The following is a 19,687-nucleotide window of genomic DNA, read 5'->3' on the forward strand; positions in this document are numbered from 1 at the left end:
AAAGTTGTTGAAGATGCCGACAAAGTGCGTGAATGTGCGGAAATGAATGATAATGTTATATTTAAAAAAAATCCGCCCCTTTCCAAACTTAATCTAATTAACTCACTTTAAAAAAAATTATGTGACTCACTTTTATAAATAAGTGAAAGTCACTTTTACAATGGTACTTTATGAGCTACCCACTAAATTGTAACTTAAATAAAAGATAAAGAGACTTTAGAATTATAAGTGACTCACCTTTTATAATGGGTGAGAACACTTTTACATAAAGTAACTTTAAAACATAAGTTACATGTGCTTTTTGAAAAAGTAACTCAACAAAAAGAAAGACTTGAACTCAAGACCTCTATTCTCATAAAGTAACTTTGGACCAAGTGAGTTAGTTTAAAAGGTTAGTAATTTTTGGAAAAGAGGAAGGGTTTTTTTTTTTAGTTACTGAAGCGTGCTTATTTGAAAAAGCTCTTTTTTTGTCTACAAAACAAAAACCACAAAAACCAACACGGAAATACAAAAAAAAATCCTTACTGCTGAAGTTAGCTTTAGTCGGAAACTAAATATTTTCCTCAATGTTTCTGATTTTCCGAGATCACACTAGAGTGCGGCGAAAAAAGTATACGCATGAGAAAATCCTTCCTTTCTGTTTCTGATTTGCCTAGATCGCACAGAGTCGCGGGGCAAAGAGCATACACAGAAATGAAAGGTATAGATCCGGTAATAAAAAAACAAAGAGCTAAATAAACCGAAATAAACAGAGAGATGAATAGCTAGAACTGCAAATAAAGACTGTATACCACCAGATCTTAAAAATGACGTAGCTAGGGCTACCAGAAACCTTTTCGCGTGAATCTAAAGGGGTTCTTCTCTGGAACAATGCTCCTAACACAATAGAGTAGTCCTCTCGGCCCGAAAGCAGTCATAACAGTAGTTCTAGGAAATGACAGTCGGATGCAGTAGTACCGGCTTCGGATTTAGATCACCAACAGATGCGGCCCTCAAATAGCTCTGATACCATGTAGGAATTTACAGGGTAAGTTCCTCAGATAGAATACCAAAGGACACTGCTCACAAACAAATCACAGATCACAGATCAATACACCAGTATTCTTGACAGTGGTTAAAACCTCAAAGAAGGAAACAATCCACGGCTTGAGCCAACGCGGCCACTTCAGGCAATTTATTAATAAAAGAAAGAAAAATTACATAAGCTTCTCTAATGAACGGTCACCCTACAAATGACGCTCCATGCTCTTTAAATAGAGATCATGGACCAATCGAGTGTTAAGCCATGGATCAAGTGTCGGTAATATCGAGGAGAGAATGAACCGTCGGATCATTACATATCGTGACCGTTGGATTGTAAGTTACAAAAGTACATAGTAAAGAAACACACTTTACCTAACTCTACACTAGACCAAGTTATACTTAACTATTTCCTATGTGTTAGAATATCCTAACATTTGCCTTGTACTCTCCGGCCCATGAAAACTTCCTTCTTTTGGATACTCAATGCCCCTCACTGCAAGAAATCTAGTCGATCAAAATTTCCGGTTGAGAACTTCTCACTTCAGAAATTCGATCTCTTGATCTCTCAGTGTGTTTTCCAAATGACCTTCAATCTCCCTTAAATAATATTCTCGTTGACATTCAACAACCCAGATTAAAATCTAATCAATGGCTAAGATCATTATAGCTTGATCCTCGTCTTCTTCTAGAAGTTACACCCACAATTAGATTAATACCTATTAATATTTTTAATTTCTTAAGGTTAGATTTAGGGTCCCATTAAAAAATATTAATTATTTTAATAAAGTTGTTTCTGGTGGAATTTCCCAGAAAACTTTTGGGTTCTTTGGAATACATGTGCCCAAGCCTCCCTGCAAAATTTGAGGCCTAGAGCACATCTGATGCTACCCCAAATCAACACTCCCTCTTAGCGAGGAATGTGCTCTAGCAATGTACGCTGCTGCATACTGCTTTGACTCTGAAGCATCGTCCTTTGTATTGCTTATGTTTGATATGCTGTCCACCAACTATCGCGCTACTGCTGTAACTGTACTGCTACTGACACTACAACTGTCAACACTACATCCGTAATATAGCTCCCTCTGAAATTCTGAATCATGCTGCTGCTAGCACTGCCACTACCAATTGCTACTGCACTGCAAACTGTTGCTGCTACTTTATCAGCAATGGAAAAACATCCAAAATTACGAAACTAACTGCGTTCAGTATGATACCCCGTGAATGTTGGAGCCTCACTGTTTCTAGTCTCTGCACTGACCCTCTGAATCTACTGTGCTGCTGTTGAACTCTGCTTTGTGCCATCTGCACTGCTGCCAACTATGCTCTGCGCTGTTCAGTCTCTGACGCTCCTAGCCACTGCAACTGTCTCCCCGACACTCGTTGGCACCATCCGACACTAGTCCATCCTGCTACCACAAAATTGGGCTCCCGTAGCAAGGTATTGATTTAAGAGGTGGACTCAAGGATCTTGCCCATTTGTAGCTCTTTTGAACTATAGTTCTAAATCAACCCACCTCCCTCTTAGAGGTACCTCGACAGTCATGGCGAATTCCTCTTCTTCGACCTTCGCGAGCGCAACCTTTGGATCGTGCTTCTCATCTTTGTCCTTCTTCCTAAGAGGACACTGAGTTGCGTAGTGACCCATCTCACCACACCTGAAGCATTTGATCTTTCGAGACGTCCTTCTTACGTCTCCGCTGATCTTCTTGTCCCTTCGATGCAAGGGTTGCATTATCCTTCTCCTCCTTGGGCTTCGACCCACTGCTGCTGCTTCTGTCAAGTTTAACCTTGACTAAGTCTCTTCTCAGCTCTTCTTGTTTTAGAGCTGCCCACATCTCATCCCAATTTGGCAATGCTGCGCTGCCTAGGATACTCTAGACAAAGACTTGCCACTCATCTGAGACAAAATTGAGGGCCAGTCTAACCAACTCTGAATCTTGAGGTGTATGGCCCGCATCAGACGACTCATCATGGGTTTCCTTCAGCTTTGTGAGGAATGGATTTAAACACTCTCCGTTTTGCATCTGAGCAAATCTCAGCTTCTGCTCCAAGTACATCTTCTCCTACTCGAAAGATCCCTGATATAACATAGCCAAGGCATCCCACATCTCCTTAGCAGTCTCTCTGCTAGCGACATTGTGAAAAATTATGTTGTAGTGATTGATTTATTTCTCCTACTTATTTACAATAATAAGTTATTTACCAATGCTTCAGTAAATATCAAAATAAATTCAGCTGCAATCTTCACAAATCATAAATTGAGAAAAGCAAGAGAAACACTAGCACATGAACAATCACATTGACACACTTGTTTTTGGACAATAGTCCCAGGGAAAACCCAATGCGGGAAAACCGGTGCAACAGATCTAAGGGTTTCTATTATTGGCAGTAAATTTCTGAATACAATTTGATGCCCCAGAGAAATGACAATCCACTCATAGAAGATAACTGATAGAAAAATAGTGAGAATTTTCTCACACTAAATTTGGAGATTTTGCACTAGCCCCAGCTCTTGGATGACCCATTGCGCAGTGTCTGTGTGAGCCTATGCAGTCACTGTGTGGCTTCTGCGTGGAGACTCCCTCTGATTGTGTCACCCTTGTTGTTGTTGTGTCTGTTGCTGAGAAATCGAGATTTGATTTGTCAATCACCCACAGTGATCCCTGACACTGATCTTTGCTATCCCCCAACAGTGCTAAGGTTGTTCCCCCAACAATGTTGCGTCAACCTCCTCCTATTGCTGCACTTTTCCTCCTTGGCACTGCGATGCCTCTCTGATCCTTCACTGTCTTCTCTGAAGTATATTCATTGGAACAGGAAATCACTTCCTTCCAGTACTGCCTCTGATCCTCACTGCTTGATCACTTGTTCAAATTCCTTAGCCAACACTGCCCTAGGAATATCGAACTGACTGATCAACGCTCAGTGTGTTTTCAAATGAACCCCAAGCCTCCTTATACTTTTCTCGTTGAGACTTCAATAGCCGAGATTAAGTCTCTAATCAACGGCTAAGATTAAAACTTGACCTGATCCGTCTTCTAGAACATTCTCACCCATATTTTGATTAATAATCATTAATATTTTAATTTACTTAAGTTTAGACTTAGAAACCCCATTAAAATATTAATTATTTTAATAAAATACAATCTGGGTGGAATTTCACCAAACGGTTTCTTGGTTCTTTAGAACTCATGTGCCTTAGCCTCTCCACCAATTTTCATGGCTAGAGCACATCCGATGCTACCAAAAACTAACAAACATGACATACCACGTGATCCCTTACTCCATCAGGGATCATCCTCTTGGCCTTCTCCATCTCTGATCTGTACTTCTTCAATGGCTCTGCATCTGCAGGGACAACCACCACACTGTTGACATATGTATTGAGGGCATGCTCATCTAGAAGGAATGCCATCGGTGCCTTCCAGATGACATAGCTGGATGATCCGTCCAACCTGTCCTGATCTCTCAAGCCACTGGTTGCCATATCTGCCAAAAATAGAAAGTTGAACGACCTCCTCTCTCCTCTGTGCTGCTGCTGGGCTAGCCTACACACTCCCTGCTGGAGCTAGTAAAACTACTGCCCCTTGCTGCTGCTCAACACTAGAGAATTCGAATTCCTTGGCTCGGAATTCTCTGAGGAAGAAATTCCCTCAGCCGTGCTTCTCTTCTTTCTTCTGACGACTTTCTGCCCAGCAAACTGCCTGAGAAAAATTTGCATCCCACCAGCTTCTCTTCATGCTAAGGCTTTAGCACTGCTCTCTCTGCCTCGACAAAAAATTCAAACTGGGAGTCCTTCTCTCCATCGACTCACTCAGAGAGAAACTGCCTCGAAATTTCAACCCTCCAGCTAAAAACTGCGCAAACCCTCTGGGGTTTTGAATTGCTGCCTCCTGCAGCTTTTTCGAACTTCCTCTTCTGCTCAGTGCTGGATCTATCGGCTCTGCTCTTCTTGCTTCACGTGCACCTCTGATACCATGTAAAAATTCCTCAATCGAAATCCCTACTGCAACAGCTGATGATATTACTCCTATTTGTTAAATTCCTTTAAACAAATTACTTGCAGTTTCCTACAGTAAATATCGTAATACATACACTGCAACCTTCATTTAATTAAATTATATGAGGAAACAAGAGATTGAGCAAGAAAGAAAATACAACACAAATGACACTGTTGTTTTTGGACAAATGTCCTCGGAAAAACCCAATGCGGGAAAACCGGTGCAACAGTTCTGAGGGTTTTATTATTATGCAGTAGTAAATCTGAGTACAATTCTTGGATGCTCAACTAGCAATCCGATACAGAGAGAAACTGGACAAAACGAATGGTGAAGTGCTCTCACCCTGTCACTGGGAGAATCTAAGTCTGATCACGTTGAACTAGAGCCTCTGCGTACCCTCTGCGCAGAACTGCGTCACTCCCACGCAGTTCTTGCATCACCCCTGTTGGGTATCACACTGCTCCTTCTCTAGACCCTATGCGGGCTAGAAAATCCAAATCTTTGCCTCCCGGTCTCACATCCCGACTCCCGGCTACTAAAACTCGATTTCCTCAGCAGGAATTTGATTTCCCTCTAAGTCCTGCACTGCCATTGCGTCAGCTCTGCGTGGTCCAACATCTGCTTCTCTCTGGACATCATTCTGTCCTCTCTCTGCCTCGTACTCTTCTGCCCAAGAAAACTTCCTTCTTCTAGATACTCACTGCCCCTCACTGCAAGAAATCTACTCGATTAGAATTTCCTCCTAAAACTTCTCACTTCAGAAATTCGATCTCTTGATCTCTCGGTTTGTTTTCCAAATGACCCTCAAGCTCCTTTAAATAATCTTCTCGTTGACATTCAATGACCTAGATTAAAAGCTAATCAATGGCTAAGATCATTTTAGTTTGATCCTCGTCTTCTTCTAGAAGTTACATCCATTTCCCAAAACACTTTCTTGGTTCTTTGGAATACATGTGCCCAAGCCTCCCTGCAAAATTTGAGGCCTAGAGCACATCCGTTGCCAACCCAAATCAACAATGAACTCACCTCCACGTCTCAACAGTCCAACATATCAAAAGTTTATGTTTGATTTTTTGAGGAAACATCATCTCATTTTACTACATCTTCATCCTCGTTGAGGGTCTTGTTCTTATGAATGACGGCAAATCATGCATGATATACCTGCTGTTTGCCTTCTTTTCTTTGCTGATTTTACTCTTTTTAGCAGCAATATCATTTATGGTTACATTTCTTGAGCTGTCTCAACTCACACCTCTCTGTCCTAGGCATTGTGGCTGAGTTTTTAGTGAAATTACAGCCATTTTTCTGCTAAACCAATCCTGTATTCCCAGTTTCTATCAACTAGAATTAACCTTGTCCTTCCACATTCAAAGCACCTATTTTTTTGATATTCTTATCAACCATAAAACACCTATAATTGCTGAAATTTATATGTAAGTGTGGGCTATGCCTTACTATACTACTTAACCAAAGTAGATTTTTATCCAACAAGGAACATAATAGACATCTTTAATCATTACGTGTTGTGCCTCAGCTAAAGTAATACATTTTACTTCCCTCTAACCCTGGGTTCTTCTCCACCAATCAACACGACAGAATAATATTGAAATTTATTCTTGACCAATTCAACACACTAATCAATGCTGTTAGTAAAATGTCTAGATACACCTAAATCAATGTACCAATCATCCTCACTACTATTTGAATCCTTATCTTTGGCCATGAACACTTTTAACTCTTCCTCCTCGTGTTCAACCACATCAGCATGTTCTTTTTCCAAATTTATCATTTAGAGAATGCTCTTGGTTGTGCTTTTTGTCGGACAATGCTTCTTGCAAATTCTGTTTATATGGCCTAACTTACCACGATAAAAGTATTTAATAGTTTTTCTATATTTACATGATTCTTTATATCTATCATCCTTTACGTTCTTTTTGCTGCCTTTGCTCTTAAACTTCGCTACAATTACCACCACATATCACATTTATATTGCTATTCCCAGACTGCTTTTTCCATCTATCTTACTGCAATAGCTTAGTGCTCAATTACTTAGATGTCAAATCTTTATTAATACTAGTAATATTCAGGGTCTCAATAATATTTGCCTAGAAGGCAAACAAACTTTGCCAAGTTAGAACGTCCATATCTTGTCCTTCCAATATCCATTGATTTCAACTGGTCTCTAAAATGTTTGATTTTTAACAAAAGATATTGCAAGGAGTCAAATTCCTCCATTTTAATTGAGAATGACATTTTTAAGCGAGTGCACTGCCTTTCTTTGAGGTTTCATGCATTTTTCATGGATTCCCCCACATGACAAATACATCATTACAATGTTGAACTTCATGAGCATCTCATTCATTAATGAGAGTGTTATCAACAGCACAGCTTCTCAATTCTTCTTGCCATCACACTTCACTTGGGCATCCACATCAGCGTTACTCTGCACTTTTTTTTCCCATTATAGCTTTTTCCGAACAACCGTATTCAAATATTGCAAGCATCTTTTGTTTCTATGATTCAAAATGCTGATCATTCACTTTTTCTTTTCCGTCCATAGGATAAATTTGCCAATACACCAAAGAAATCTTAATTTACAGCTACAACTCAGCATTGAAAGCCAGCAGCACGCTCCATAAAATCTCAACTATAGCCCTAATGTTCGTCTAAAACAAAGCCATTGTTTACTGGTCGAGTTAGAAATTTATCATAATTTGTCAATCTCCGGTTCAACGGTATAATCAATTCTAAGATGATAAAAAATTGGTTCTCCTTTAGCAAGAAATTTCAGAACTTGTTACAATGTGTCCTTTGTGGCTCTGTTTAGACATGGAATCATCTTCCAGTCCCCAAGCCAACCTCTTCTAGCGGGTCGAATTCCAGTGTCAGATCCCTCGACGTATCACTGTTACGGCTTATCAATCTCTTGAGGCTGCATCACGGACTTAACTAATTGTTAACTCTATGGCGGTTTATCAATCGGGACGGTGGCCGAGTATAGCACTACTACTCCCTCTAGGGGAATAGAGACGACTTATCAACCGATTGTCAACTCAATAGCGGCTTATCAATCAGAACGGTCCCCGAGTATTGGCGGTACTACTCCCCTCTATGGGAATAGAGACGACTCATCACCTTTTAATAGATCTGCTCTGACAGTGAGTCTCTCACAATGCCTCCTTCTATTCTGCGGTAAAGTTTAAACCCTAGATAGTGAAGCACAGATCGGTCTTGTGCGAGCGTAAAAGTAGAGGAAGACGGTTTATTTTTTGAGAGGAAAAATGCATGCTTGAAAGTATAATAATGTGCTCTTACTGTGGGGTGTTTATGTGCATACGCTGGAAATGCTCGCCATAGGTGAGCTTGGTGTTACCAATTAGACAGTATCATTGTTGTTTTCCTGCGCATTATAAGTTGGTTTGGTTTCTCGATTCTGCTTATTCTTGGGTTGCAATTGCTCTGAATAATAATTAATTTTAGTTAGTGCCGTTACATGGATTTTCCTTTTTTCTAGTAACCAAGCAATCCTGCAGTCTAACCATAAGACATTTTTACCTTTTTGGCCTGAATCTGGCACAATTCAGCGCCCTCGAGAACCGCTGAAACACTCAGATTGTGCGGATTGTAGAACTCAGAGTTACCATTCCAATAAATCCTCACTGGATTTTGGACAAAATCGACCAGAAAATATCACCAGGAAAGATAAAAAACGTCTGATAGTTAGACTATGCTATCCTTTAGTATTTGGAATAAACATGATTTAAACTCACTGTTAATAGGGGTTTATTTGCTGGTATGTTAACACTGCTGTTATAGAATCTAGCATGTGTGATTTGTCATCCTTAGATTTCCGATGTGTTTGTTGGCTGTTGATTGTAAATAACATTTAATACTTATAGATCTTAACCTTTGGAATTTCTAAGTTTTGTAAGGTTGCTTTGATCTAAGGGGAGATGAAGAACTATCCCCGCTTGATCTTATCAAGTCTTTTTTTTTTCACATTCATGTCATTCTTCATCCTGTTGTATTTTTGATTTTCAGATGGTACTGCTGATTTTATCCTTCAGTGGAAAATCTTAAAATCTCATGTTGTTTTACTGATGTTATTGCTAGGATCAAGGAGGATGATAGAATGATCCAAAAAGAGGGTGTTGAGTCTCTTTCTGAAGATGAACTTAGACAAGCTTGTAGAGAGCGTGGAATGCTTGGTCTACTTTCAACTGAGGAAATGCGAAAACAAGTAAGTTTTGGCCCCCCATTTTAACAACACGTTTGATTGAAATGACAATTCTTTTGGCTTAAGAATACAATATTGATTTAGATTTAAGAGAATGTATGCTACTATGCTTACACAGTCCATACTTATATATGGTGCTATTTTGGATATTGTTATTGTGTGAGTGGATTGAGGATACTGTCCAACATTTCGGGCGGACACCACCCATCCTCAGGGACCAATGAGGCAAAGTGATTAGAAAAGAGTTAGCATATAGGATTATAAATGTGCGAAGAATGGGTGGAGTGTCCACGCGAAATGTTGGACAGTATCCTCAATCCACTCACACAGTAACAATATCCAGAAATAACATCATATATAGTTTAGTTTTTTATAATTAATCTGTAAAATACAGCAATTCTTTACATATTTGTGGCATTTGGACTTCCTAAAAATGCATTTGTTTTCATACATGGTCATCGATTGTACATAAATTAAATGTCGTGAAATTTTTTTATTGCATGGTCATGTTGGTTGTCAAGGGTAATGACTTCGTATTATTAAATTTTTGTAGCTATAGGTTAAGTGGGTAGGAAATGGCTATTATGAGCATATAACACTTGAAATTAGAATAGTCTAAATTGTGTTGAGATAATATATGAAAAGTCTTGCTTAGAGATTAATATCTACCTTTAGTTGCCATTCTCTATGCTTGTTTTTGGAATTACTTCAAAGTACACTAAAAAGTATTGACATTGTAATGGTATTGTTATGCTTCAGATTATATGAGGTTTCACATTTTGATTTTCATCACATTTATGGAGTCTCCTGTTGGTACCTATGGAGCTTTTAGATGGACTTAGGGCTATACACCTTCATGAAGCCTCCTCTTATTGATGGTGGTTTATTTGATGCAAAACTTTGGTGGAGGGGATTCATGTCTCTATGATGGATGGTCATCTCATCGTTTTTGGTGGTTACTTTTAATGGCTTTGTTTGATGGTTCACTCTTGACAGTTGAATGCTTGCTACTTGTGTTTTTTTTTTGGAGCATCCCAATGACTATGCATCACTAGGAGGGGGTGTTTTAAATGGTCCCCTTTTTTTGAATGTGTGGTGGGGCAATACTTGATGTTTGATAGAGTTAGTGTTAGATTTTCGGGTCATTTCGAAAGTATTATTTGGGGTACATAGTATATATGTTGAAGTTTCTAAGTTTACCAGTTAGAAACCCTCCATGCACTTTATTTGATTTATTCCTACCTACTTGTTCAATTACTTAACAAGTTATTTACAATGTAAATACTGAAAATAAACACTAGTGCATGCTCAACATATTATAGATCAACAACTGAAGGAAACAGAGACAATCACACCAAATGACACCATTATTTTTGGACCAATGTCCTGGAAAAACCCAATGTGGGAAAACTGGTGCAACTATCTGAGAGTTTTCTTATTAAGCAATATCAGAGTACAATTTGGGTGCCAAAATTGGCCTACCCAACAGAGAATTTCCTTGGCAGTAATACCTCTCAGTTTGAGACAAATCTCCTGGCTGAAACCCCAGATAATTCTTCTGGCAGCTCCTCAGCTCCAATCTGCCCCAGAAACCCTAGCGTTAGAGTTTTCTGCACTGCGTCAGCCACTTTCTGCCCAACGCTGGCCCTGCGTCACCCCAGATGGGTTTGCGTCAGCCTTAGGAGGCCCTGCGTCAACCTTCTGGCCCTCTGCGTTAGCAACGCTGGCCTCTCTGAGGCTCTACGCAACTCTCGACTACCTCTATGTGGCCTTGTGTGAGCTCTGGCTGCTACTGCGTCACTCTCCCTGGCTACTGCGCTGCTCTCCTGACACTATCTCTGCCTTTCTGTCTCTCTATACTCAATGCCCCTCAGCTGCAACTCCCGATCACTAATTCTATCTCTCTTAGCAAACCCTGCTCTAGAGAATAGAATGACTGATTACTCTGGTGTATTCTCCAAGTGACCCTCAAGCCTCTTATACTTTTCCTATTGACATATCAATGGCCGAGATTAAGTTCCTAATCACGACTAAGATTAGATTTGGCTTGATCCATGTCTTTTGGACCATTCTAACACAGTTTCATATTAATTCACATTAATATATTAATTTCCCTAAGTTTAGACTTAGGGACTCCATTAAAAATATTAATTATTTTAATATCTCCTAAACTGTTTAGAATCTGCCCAAACCCTTTTTGGGTATTGGAGATCCCATGTGCGCCAGCCTTTCCACCAAATTTCGTGGCTAGAGCACATCTGATGCTACCCCAAATCAACACTCCCTCTTAGTGAGAACCATGCTCTAGCAATACTCCTCACTGTGTATTACTCTGATCATCCGGTATCGGTCCTTGTGCTGATGCTAAGCCTCCCTGCCCAACATCCTTTGCACTGTTGCATCTTGTACTGCTGCCCATGACTCTGCCATTTCCACTGCTCCATTTTTATGACAACTCCCTCTGCATCCGTGCTGCTACTGGTCCTTTCTCCCAGCACTACATCTGCACTACACCTCCTCTCATCATGTTGCATCGTGCTACCCACTGCTGCACTACAACTCAATTACCGAGAAGTAAGTAACTGATCTCCCAACTCTGACCTCCTCGTTGGGCTAGAGACTCTCCTGATGTTGAAGCTCCCTCTGCCGATGACAAGTGCTCCCTCTCTGACCTCTGAGTTGCTGCAACAACTCCCTGCATCTCGCATCGTTGCACACCTCTTTGTGCCATCCTGCACTGGTGCAACACTCTTGTGCCACTCGCACTGCTATAGCCTACTAGCCTCGCACTGTCTCGGGACTCTTGCACTGTAGCTCTCTCTGCCGTTCCATCCGCATCCATCTCTACTCGATTTAGCCAGTCCTGCTACTCCTCTTCGGGGCTCCCATAGCAAGGTCTAATCCAAGAGGCTGGGTTCCTCGAGGATCTTGCCCTTCATTGCCTGTAGTCTGTCTGACTACAGCTTGATGTCTCCGCACTTCCACTCAAGTGGCGCATGTGCACTCATGGCACAATCATCGTCTGTCAGCACTTCCTTTTCTGTCCTTGCTGGCGCAGCCTTAGTCTTAGAAGACTCTCCCTCACTCTTCTTCCTTGGACATTGGGTCGCATAATGACCCAGCTCTCCACAGTGGAAGCACTTAATCTTGGAGAGATCCTTCTTCTTCCGCTTTTCCTGCTTTCCGTTAGATGCTAGGGCAACATCTTCCTCCTCCTGCTTGAGTTTGATCTCCTTGCTGCTGCTACCCGTCTTCGATTGCCATCTAATCTCTTCTTGGCGAAGAGCAGCCCATATCTCATCCCAAGGTGGAAGTGTCCCTCTGCCTAGTATACTCTGGACAAATACCTCCCAGTCTTCTAAGACTGCATTTAGGGTCGTCCTCACCATCAATTCCTGATCCGGCGTGGCTTCTATAACAGTGAATTGATCTCAGATCTCATTCAGTCCTCCGAGGAAGGTGTTAATCGATTCTCCCTTCATCTGATACGACCTCAATTGATTCTCAAGTAACATTCTTCTTTACACAAAAGTATGTTGGTACAATTTCTTGAGGGCTTCCCACATCTGATATGCCATTTCCTTCTCGGCAATGTGTGGTACTACATGGTCCTTGACCCTGTCAAGGATGATGCTCTTTGCCCTTGCCATTGCCTCCTCATACTTGTCGTTATCATTGGGGTCGACTGGGATAGCTATAACCTTCAAGGCGAAGTTCTTGACACGATTTCTGTCAAGTACGGATAAGATTCTGGCCTTCTAGATTGCGAAGTTTGACGCTCCGTCCAGTCTATCCTGGTCTCTTACTCCGTGTAGTGCCATGATGCTCTTCTACTTCCCTCCTGGAAGTTCTCTGTTCGACTCCTCCGAGTCTCTACTTCCCGTCTGGAAGTTCTCTTCTGGACTCCCTCTGAGTCCCGATTTCCCTCCTGGAAATCCTTCTGCCGCTGTCGAGATGCCCCCTACTCTGATCGTCTTGTGCAACCGCACCACTGATCCAGGTTCCTCGGCTAGAAACCCTCGGTAGCAACTCCCTCCTCTTGGCCTTGCTCTGTCAAGTATTGTTCTGACTACAGTACCTCACCAACTCCACTCTGCAATATTCCCACAGCCTTCTAAACCCCAACAACCTGAAGGTGAGAGCTCCTAGGCTCTTCATAATCCCGGCACCAGCAACCCGACCTCCTCAGCCAGCTGTGCCAGCCCTCCCAGCTTTTGCGTGGCTCTGCGTGAGGCTCCCTTTGCCTCCTTAGCCTCTGCGTTGCCTCTTCTTGGGTGACCCTTGATGACGCAGGCACTGCGTCACTCTTCCCTTGTTGCTGGTTTGCTAGAAACAACTTTTGCCACCTTGGGACAACTGTTTTCTGCTGCCATTGCTCTGCTCCGCTGATGTCCTCAGTCCTCCTGTGATCTGCGATCACACTCTGATACAATGTTGAAGTTTCTAAGTCTACTAGTTAGAAACCCTCCATGCACTTTATCTAATTTATTCCTACCTACTTGTTCAGTTACTTAACAAGTTATTTACAATGTAAATATTGAAAATAAACACTAGTGCATGCTCAACATATTATAAATCAACAACTGAAGAAAACAGAAACAATCACACCAAATGACACCATTATTTTTGGACCAATTTCCTCGGAAAAACTCAATGTGGGAAAACCGGTGCAACTATCTGAGGGTTTTCTTACTAAGCAATATCAAAGTACAATCTGGGTGCTGAAACTGGCCTACCAACAAAGAATTTCTTTGGCAGTAATACCTCTCAATTTGAGACAAATCACCTGGCTAAAACCTTGGATAATCCTTCTGGCAGCTCCTCAGCTCCAATCCGCCCCAGAAACCCCAGCGTCAGCGCCTTTCTGCCCAGCGTTGGCCCTGCGTCACCCCGAATGGGTCTGTCCTTAGGTGGCCCTGCGTCAACCTTCTGGCCCTCTGCGTCAGCAACGCTAGCCTCTCTGAGGCGCTGTGCAACTCCTGGCTACCTCTGCGTGGCCTTGGGTGAGCTCTCGCTGCTACTGTGTCACTCTCCCCAGCCACTGTGCTGCTCTCCCGGCATTATCTCTGCCTCTCTGTCTCTCTGTACTCAATGCCCCTCAGCTGCAACTCCCGATCACTAATTCTATCTCTCTTAGCAAACCTCGCTCTAGAGAATAGAATGACTGATCACTCTGGTGTATTCTCCAAGTGATCCTCAAGCCTCCTCTTATACTTTTCCTGTTGACATATCAACGACCGAGATTAAGTCCCCAATTAACGGCTAAGATTAGATCTGGCTTGATCCATGTATTTTGGACCATTCTAACACAGTTTCATATTAATTCACATTAATATTTTAATTTCCCTAAGTTTAGACTTAGGGACTCCATTAAAAATATAAATTATTTTAATATCTCCTGAACTGTTTAGAATCTGCCCAAACCCTTTCTGGGTATTGGAGATCCCATGTGCCCCAACCTCTCCACCAAATTTCGTGGATAGAGCACATCTGATGCTACCCCAAATCAACAATATGTTTAGCCCTTGGGTGGTTCAAGATGGACTATAGCATTGAACATGGTCATTGATGGATATGCATTGTTGAGATATTTTTTTGTTGTTGACGCTTTCCAGGTGGGCCTTATCTTTTCAAGGGTGCATGTTGGGGTCAAATAGTTAAGATGTCGCACTAAGAGAATAAACATTGGGGTGATTTTAACCACCAAATAATATTTTATGTGCATTCCAAGCAAAACTATTTACATGCAATCTAGCGATGGCACATTTGGAGCGAGTCATGGGGTTAACATTCTAGACAAGGAGTGGGATGTCTTCAAAGGGTTCAAATATTTTTTATTCAAGCTTGGTGTTCTTCTTCTCCACTTTTGAGGGGTTCATTGGTTTTCATTGTATGTGTGGCTTTGACCACTTTATTTATTGATTTTTAGTTTCTAGAAGTAGACGAGATCTAAATTTCATTCTTAGATCTAAAGAAATCCCCTAAATAATATTATTTTAATGTAAAGGAATTTCCTTACCTCCTCTATATAAAGGAAGAACTTCCTCATTTGCAATTTATGGTTGGATAGTGGGAGTATTCCTCTCCCTAGGGCTTGTTGATCACTAAAGTCGCATTTGAATATTTTTAAAGACTCAATGCCCAAAAGGATACTTCAGAGCATTCCTACACTTTCAGATCATTTAGAGTTTCAAATTTCATTAGGGCTTTTAAACCCCATTTCTTCTCTCTTTCTTCATTTTATACTCAATTTCTACAACCCTACAGGGATATTGTAAACATGATGCTAGCATGATGAATAAAGCCATGTAACAGGCCTAGGTAGCTTAGGTCTTTGCTATCAAGTGAGTTCACTCTAGGGAGTTTTTTTTACTTAATTAATTATTGGTGTTTTTTTAACGCTTAATAATTATTTGAGTTTTTTCTCCCAGATATACCCCCAAAGTTGGAGTGCGGCTTGATGGTAGAGTCTTAGGAGAGGCCTAGTGTCTGGAGTCAATGTATATTACCATGCTAGGTCACTCGTAAAATTTCGCGAAATTTGATTAGGTCTAAGGGTCATTTTTAATTGTTAAAAATTTCCCGCAGGACGAGATTTTTAACAAAATTTTAATAAAAATTATGATAAGTGATGTCTGAAGAAGTTGTAGGGGTATGAGTAATCAAATTTAGACCCCTACACCTCAACTTTCTATTAAGACGCACTTTGAGGGGTGAAAAATCACTTATTGACCCTCAAATCCCAATTATTCCTAAGTCTGGTGGGAAAATGAGAAATAAATAGTCTAGAAAATAAAAAATGGAGAAAAATAAAATTCTCACATGCCATAATGATGTGGAAATGACTTGAAAATTAATCTCAAGTCAAAGTCAAGACAAAAGGCACGTGGAAATGTGAGTTGGCATCACATATCATCAAGAATTTGTGCACATGGGGAAACCCAAGTGTGGGCCAAATTTGGGGCATGCATTGCATACTTGGCAGCTTGTTCTATCCTTGGAGATCAATGCATTTGCTTGGAGATACTATGGAAAGATGTGATAAAATATTTGTTGAGATTATTATGTAGTATTGTCTCCAAACATTACACTTGTACGTGCAACTCTACTCCATCTTCACGCACAACCAGTTAAACATTAACGCACAAAACTTCCTTGCAGCGAACGCAGGGAAAATTTGAGTTCGATTTGTGGGAGGTCTCATTATGGTGGTCTATCGTAGCTTCTTGCTTGAGAAATTTGTGGGATTTCTTCCCCTTTCCACCCACATTCTCCACACTTGGCATCTATGACAAGGAAATTCGTTTTTGCACATGGGAAAGAGAGGGAACAATGTTGCCCTATTTTAGATTCGATTTTACACTTGGCTGGAAGCTCCACACTCTGCAAAATTTGAATTTTTCTAGGGATTTCCACATTCTCCACTTGGCATTGGGGTTCTAAATTGGGATGTTCTCCAATTTCCCTATTTAAATGATCCTTGGGCTCCTATTGTATCATTTGAAGACAAGCTATTGTGCTTGGGGAAACTCTACACAATTTTGTACCTACTTCTTTTCTATGCAAATAAAGTGAAAGACTTTGGGGGTTCAATTTGGTGTGGTATTCTCCTTCCATGGTTGTCAGGTAAAATTGTTCTAATTGTTTGTGCTTAATTTTTCTACATTTGGTTTTAAATCTTGTTAGCATCATATGCCATTCATTGGATTAATTTATGTAAGCTTTCTTGCATCAATTTTTTGTATTAAAGAAACACTCTAGATTTAGGAGCGCTAGTTGGTTTTTGGTTGAACCCCTAGTCTCCTTCATTGTGAAATTTAATCCCTTGTGAATGCTAACACTATTTTCAAGTGTAGAAATCTAATGTTGTTTTAACAAGTTTGAGCATGGGGTAAGTCTTTGGTTGGAAAGGCTTAGCCTTTCCTTGCTTGCACAAGAGAGGAAATCCCTTCCTTCTCTTGTTGCATGCAAATGTTTCATAGTGTACATTACTTGTGATAAATTGTGATATGATCTTTTCTTTTTTCCTCATGTCTTGTGCAAATTTGGAGGAGGAGTGAAAGGGTTGGTCGAAATCCACTTGAAGGAGTTTTGAAGGTGAAGAGTGGAAGACCATGGAGATCTCACTAAAGCCTCTCATCTATCAAGCACCTTCTTCATATCCTTTCTTCTTTCTTCACCTCTTGCACAAGAGTTCCTCTTGGAGACTAAGAAATCGAGCCATAAAATTTGTACCTTATTGAGGAAAGTGAGCACCTTCCTTTCGAGGACTCATTGTATATTTTGCAATAAGCATTTGCACTTTCTTTTCTTGTTTCATTGATATCCCTTGAGGAAGAGTATTTGCTTGTTGAAGCTATTTGTAAACTCTCCTTGTAGAAAATCTACGAAATTCTGATCTGCTAATCAATCTAAACTATAATTTTGTAATAACTCGCCTACAATTATAAACAGAATGTGAATATTAGCATACATACCAGACATCCATATGATAGCTACATATGCATGAACCGCATGTATTGCACTACTATACCCACTGGCTAATATTAAAAATTTTGATTATCGAAATAAGTTCCTGAACTCACTAGGATATAATAAATATACCGATTGAGGCATTTATATGTGTACTGCCTTTATATATATATATACATATATAACTAATCTTTTAAATAAAAAATATATATATCTATATAAAATAAGATAATAGAATATATAAATTAAAATTTAACTAATTTAGAATTTATTAATTTAAATAAAAGAAATTAATAAAGGTTTACATAAAGTGATTTTTTTTTTTGATAAGTAAGAGACGAACCTTCTATTAATCTAACCAAATTACATAGTTTACAAAGTGTCCCAGTCAGCAGGGATGACAGAAAACCAGGGACCGAGGCCCACAAAAGCCCTACAAGCATCCCACCAGGGGTCCACAAAGGGACCCACAATGGACCACTCTGCACCCAACAAACGGACATGACAACAACTATAGGTTGAGTCCACTAAACAAATTCGGGTCCGGAACCCTCAAGCAACAAGCACGAACTAATCCCCGCCGTTGAATACATAACCCCGATCCAACGGCCATCGTGGATATCGCATGAACGAGAAGCGTGGAGGTTAACCTCCCAATGAGGGCGGTTTCTCTCAGCGCTCGTTGTAACGTGTCACACAATGAGTGGAATCAGAGGCACATTACAAAAAACCAGATACCATTCTTGTCTCGCCCGATATACCATTTATGGTTTTGTGTCCGAGGTTTCGCGGAAAAACCAGAACGCTCAGTCGCCAAGCGAAGACTGTCCGACCATTCCTGCAGACATTTCTGAGCCTTCTGCCTGGAGTCTCCATCAAAAACCCACTGAGCCAAATGCACACAGGCAACCAGATCTGTGGCGTTGCCCGATTCGTAACCTTCATCATTCAACCGAAAGTGAACAGAGTTGTGGAGAGCAGCCAAAACCAAAAATTGTAGACGAATTAGGTGATACCATCCTCCCGCCTGTCTCCTGAATCCCTTCGATCAGTTCTGTTCATCCACAGTTCCATATCTTTGGTTGCCAGGTAGAAACAGTCCTCTCGCAGTTTTCCGGCAGGTAACGACTCCCAGGCATGCTGAGAATCCCTGTCCTTATTGGTCACTCCTTCGTTGGCCAACCGATCTGCTAACATATTTGCCTTCCTTCTAACATGAACAAATCTTATCGTTTTAAGGGTTTGCAAGTGAGAGTGGATACGGTAAAAAACCTGCAGTAGCTTCCAGTGCTTCGACACTTTATCTGGCGAAGTTCCATTGTGAATTTCTTGGCTGCTCTAATGATCAATTCCAAATCTGCTTCAATGATAGCATTCTGTAAATTTGCCTCCACCAGGATCTCCAAGCATTGTTCTAATGCCAGGAGTTCAGCCATATTATTGGTACCCTTTCCCAAGTGGCCATGGAAGATGTATTTTGTTTGCCCCTGATGATCTCTTATGGCACCCCCAAAGCCAGCTACCCCTGGATTGCCCTTAGAAGCTCCATCAATGTTTACCTTGAAGAAGCCCTGTGGAGGGGGCTTCCAACTACTAGCTCCTGTATTTATTGTTCTCACTCCCTTTATTATTCCTTGAGGACTGATGGACTGTAGTCCCAAATTTAGTATAATATTCTCCTCGTGAGGCAGAGGAGGATCCTTGGGAATTGACCTCAAAAGGCTTTTAACTGTTTCTTTAAGCTGTTTTAGAATTTGATTGATTATGTGTTGGGGCTTGCTAGCTTTATTTTTGAAGATCCGCCTATTGCGCTCTTTCCAAACATTCCAAATGACAAAGCCTGGTACTAGCATCCAAGCTTTGTTGATGATCTCATTCTCTGAGAAGTTCTTCCTCCAATTTTTCAATGTGTTGGATATGCTGAGACTGTCCCTGTCGGTTTGTCTGAAGATTG

At 40.8% G+C, this 19,687-nt stretch overlaps 1 protein-coding gene across 3 annotated transcripts in view; it reads left to right on the top strand.

Annotated features, from left to right (window-relative positions):
* The window catches only part of LOC149241810 (uncharacterized), a 275,037-nt gene that overhangs the window by 104,407 nt on the left and 150,943 nt on the right, over positions 1-19,687 (top strand). For all 3 annotated transcript variants that reach the window (XM_089374056.1, XM_089374057.1, XM_089374055.1), the window contains one exon: positions 9,138-9,264. In XM_089374056.1, the coding sequence (XP_089230182.1) occupies positions 9,138-9,264 (127 nt within the window). The remainder of the gene's footprint in view (positions 1-9,137; positions 9,265-19,687) is intronic.

This window comes from Pinus tabuliformis, chromosome 8 (assembly GCF_031772625.1).
Source record: "Pinus tabuliformis cultivar Carrire ecotype Pingquan chromosome 8, CPIR1, whole genome shotgun sequence".
Taxonomy (NCBI): domain Eukaryota; kingdom Viridiplantae; phylum Streptophyta; class Pinopsida; order Pinales; family Pinaceae; genus Pinus; species Pinus tabuliformis.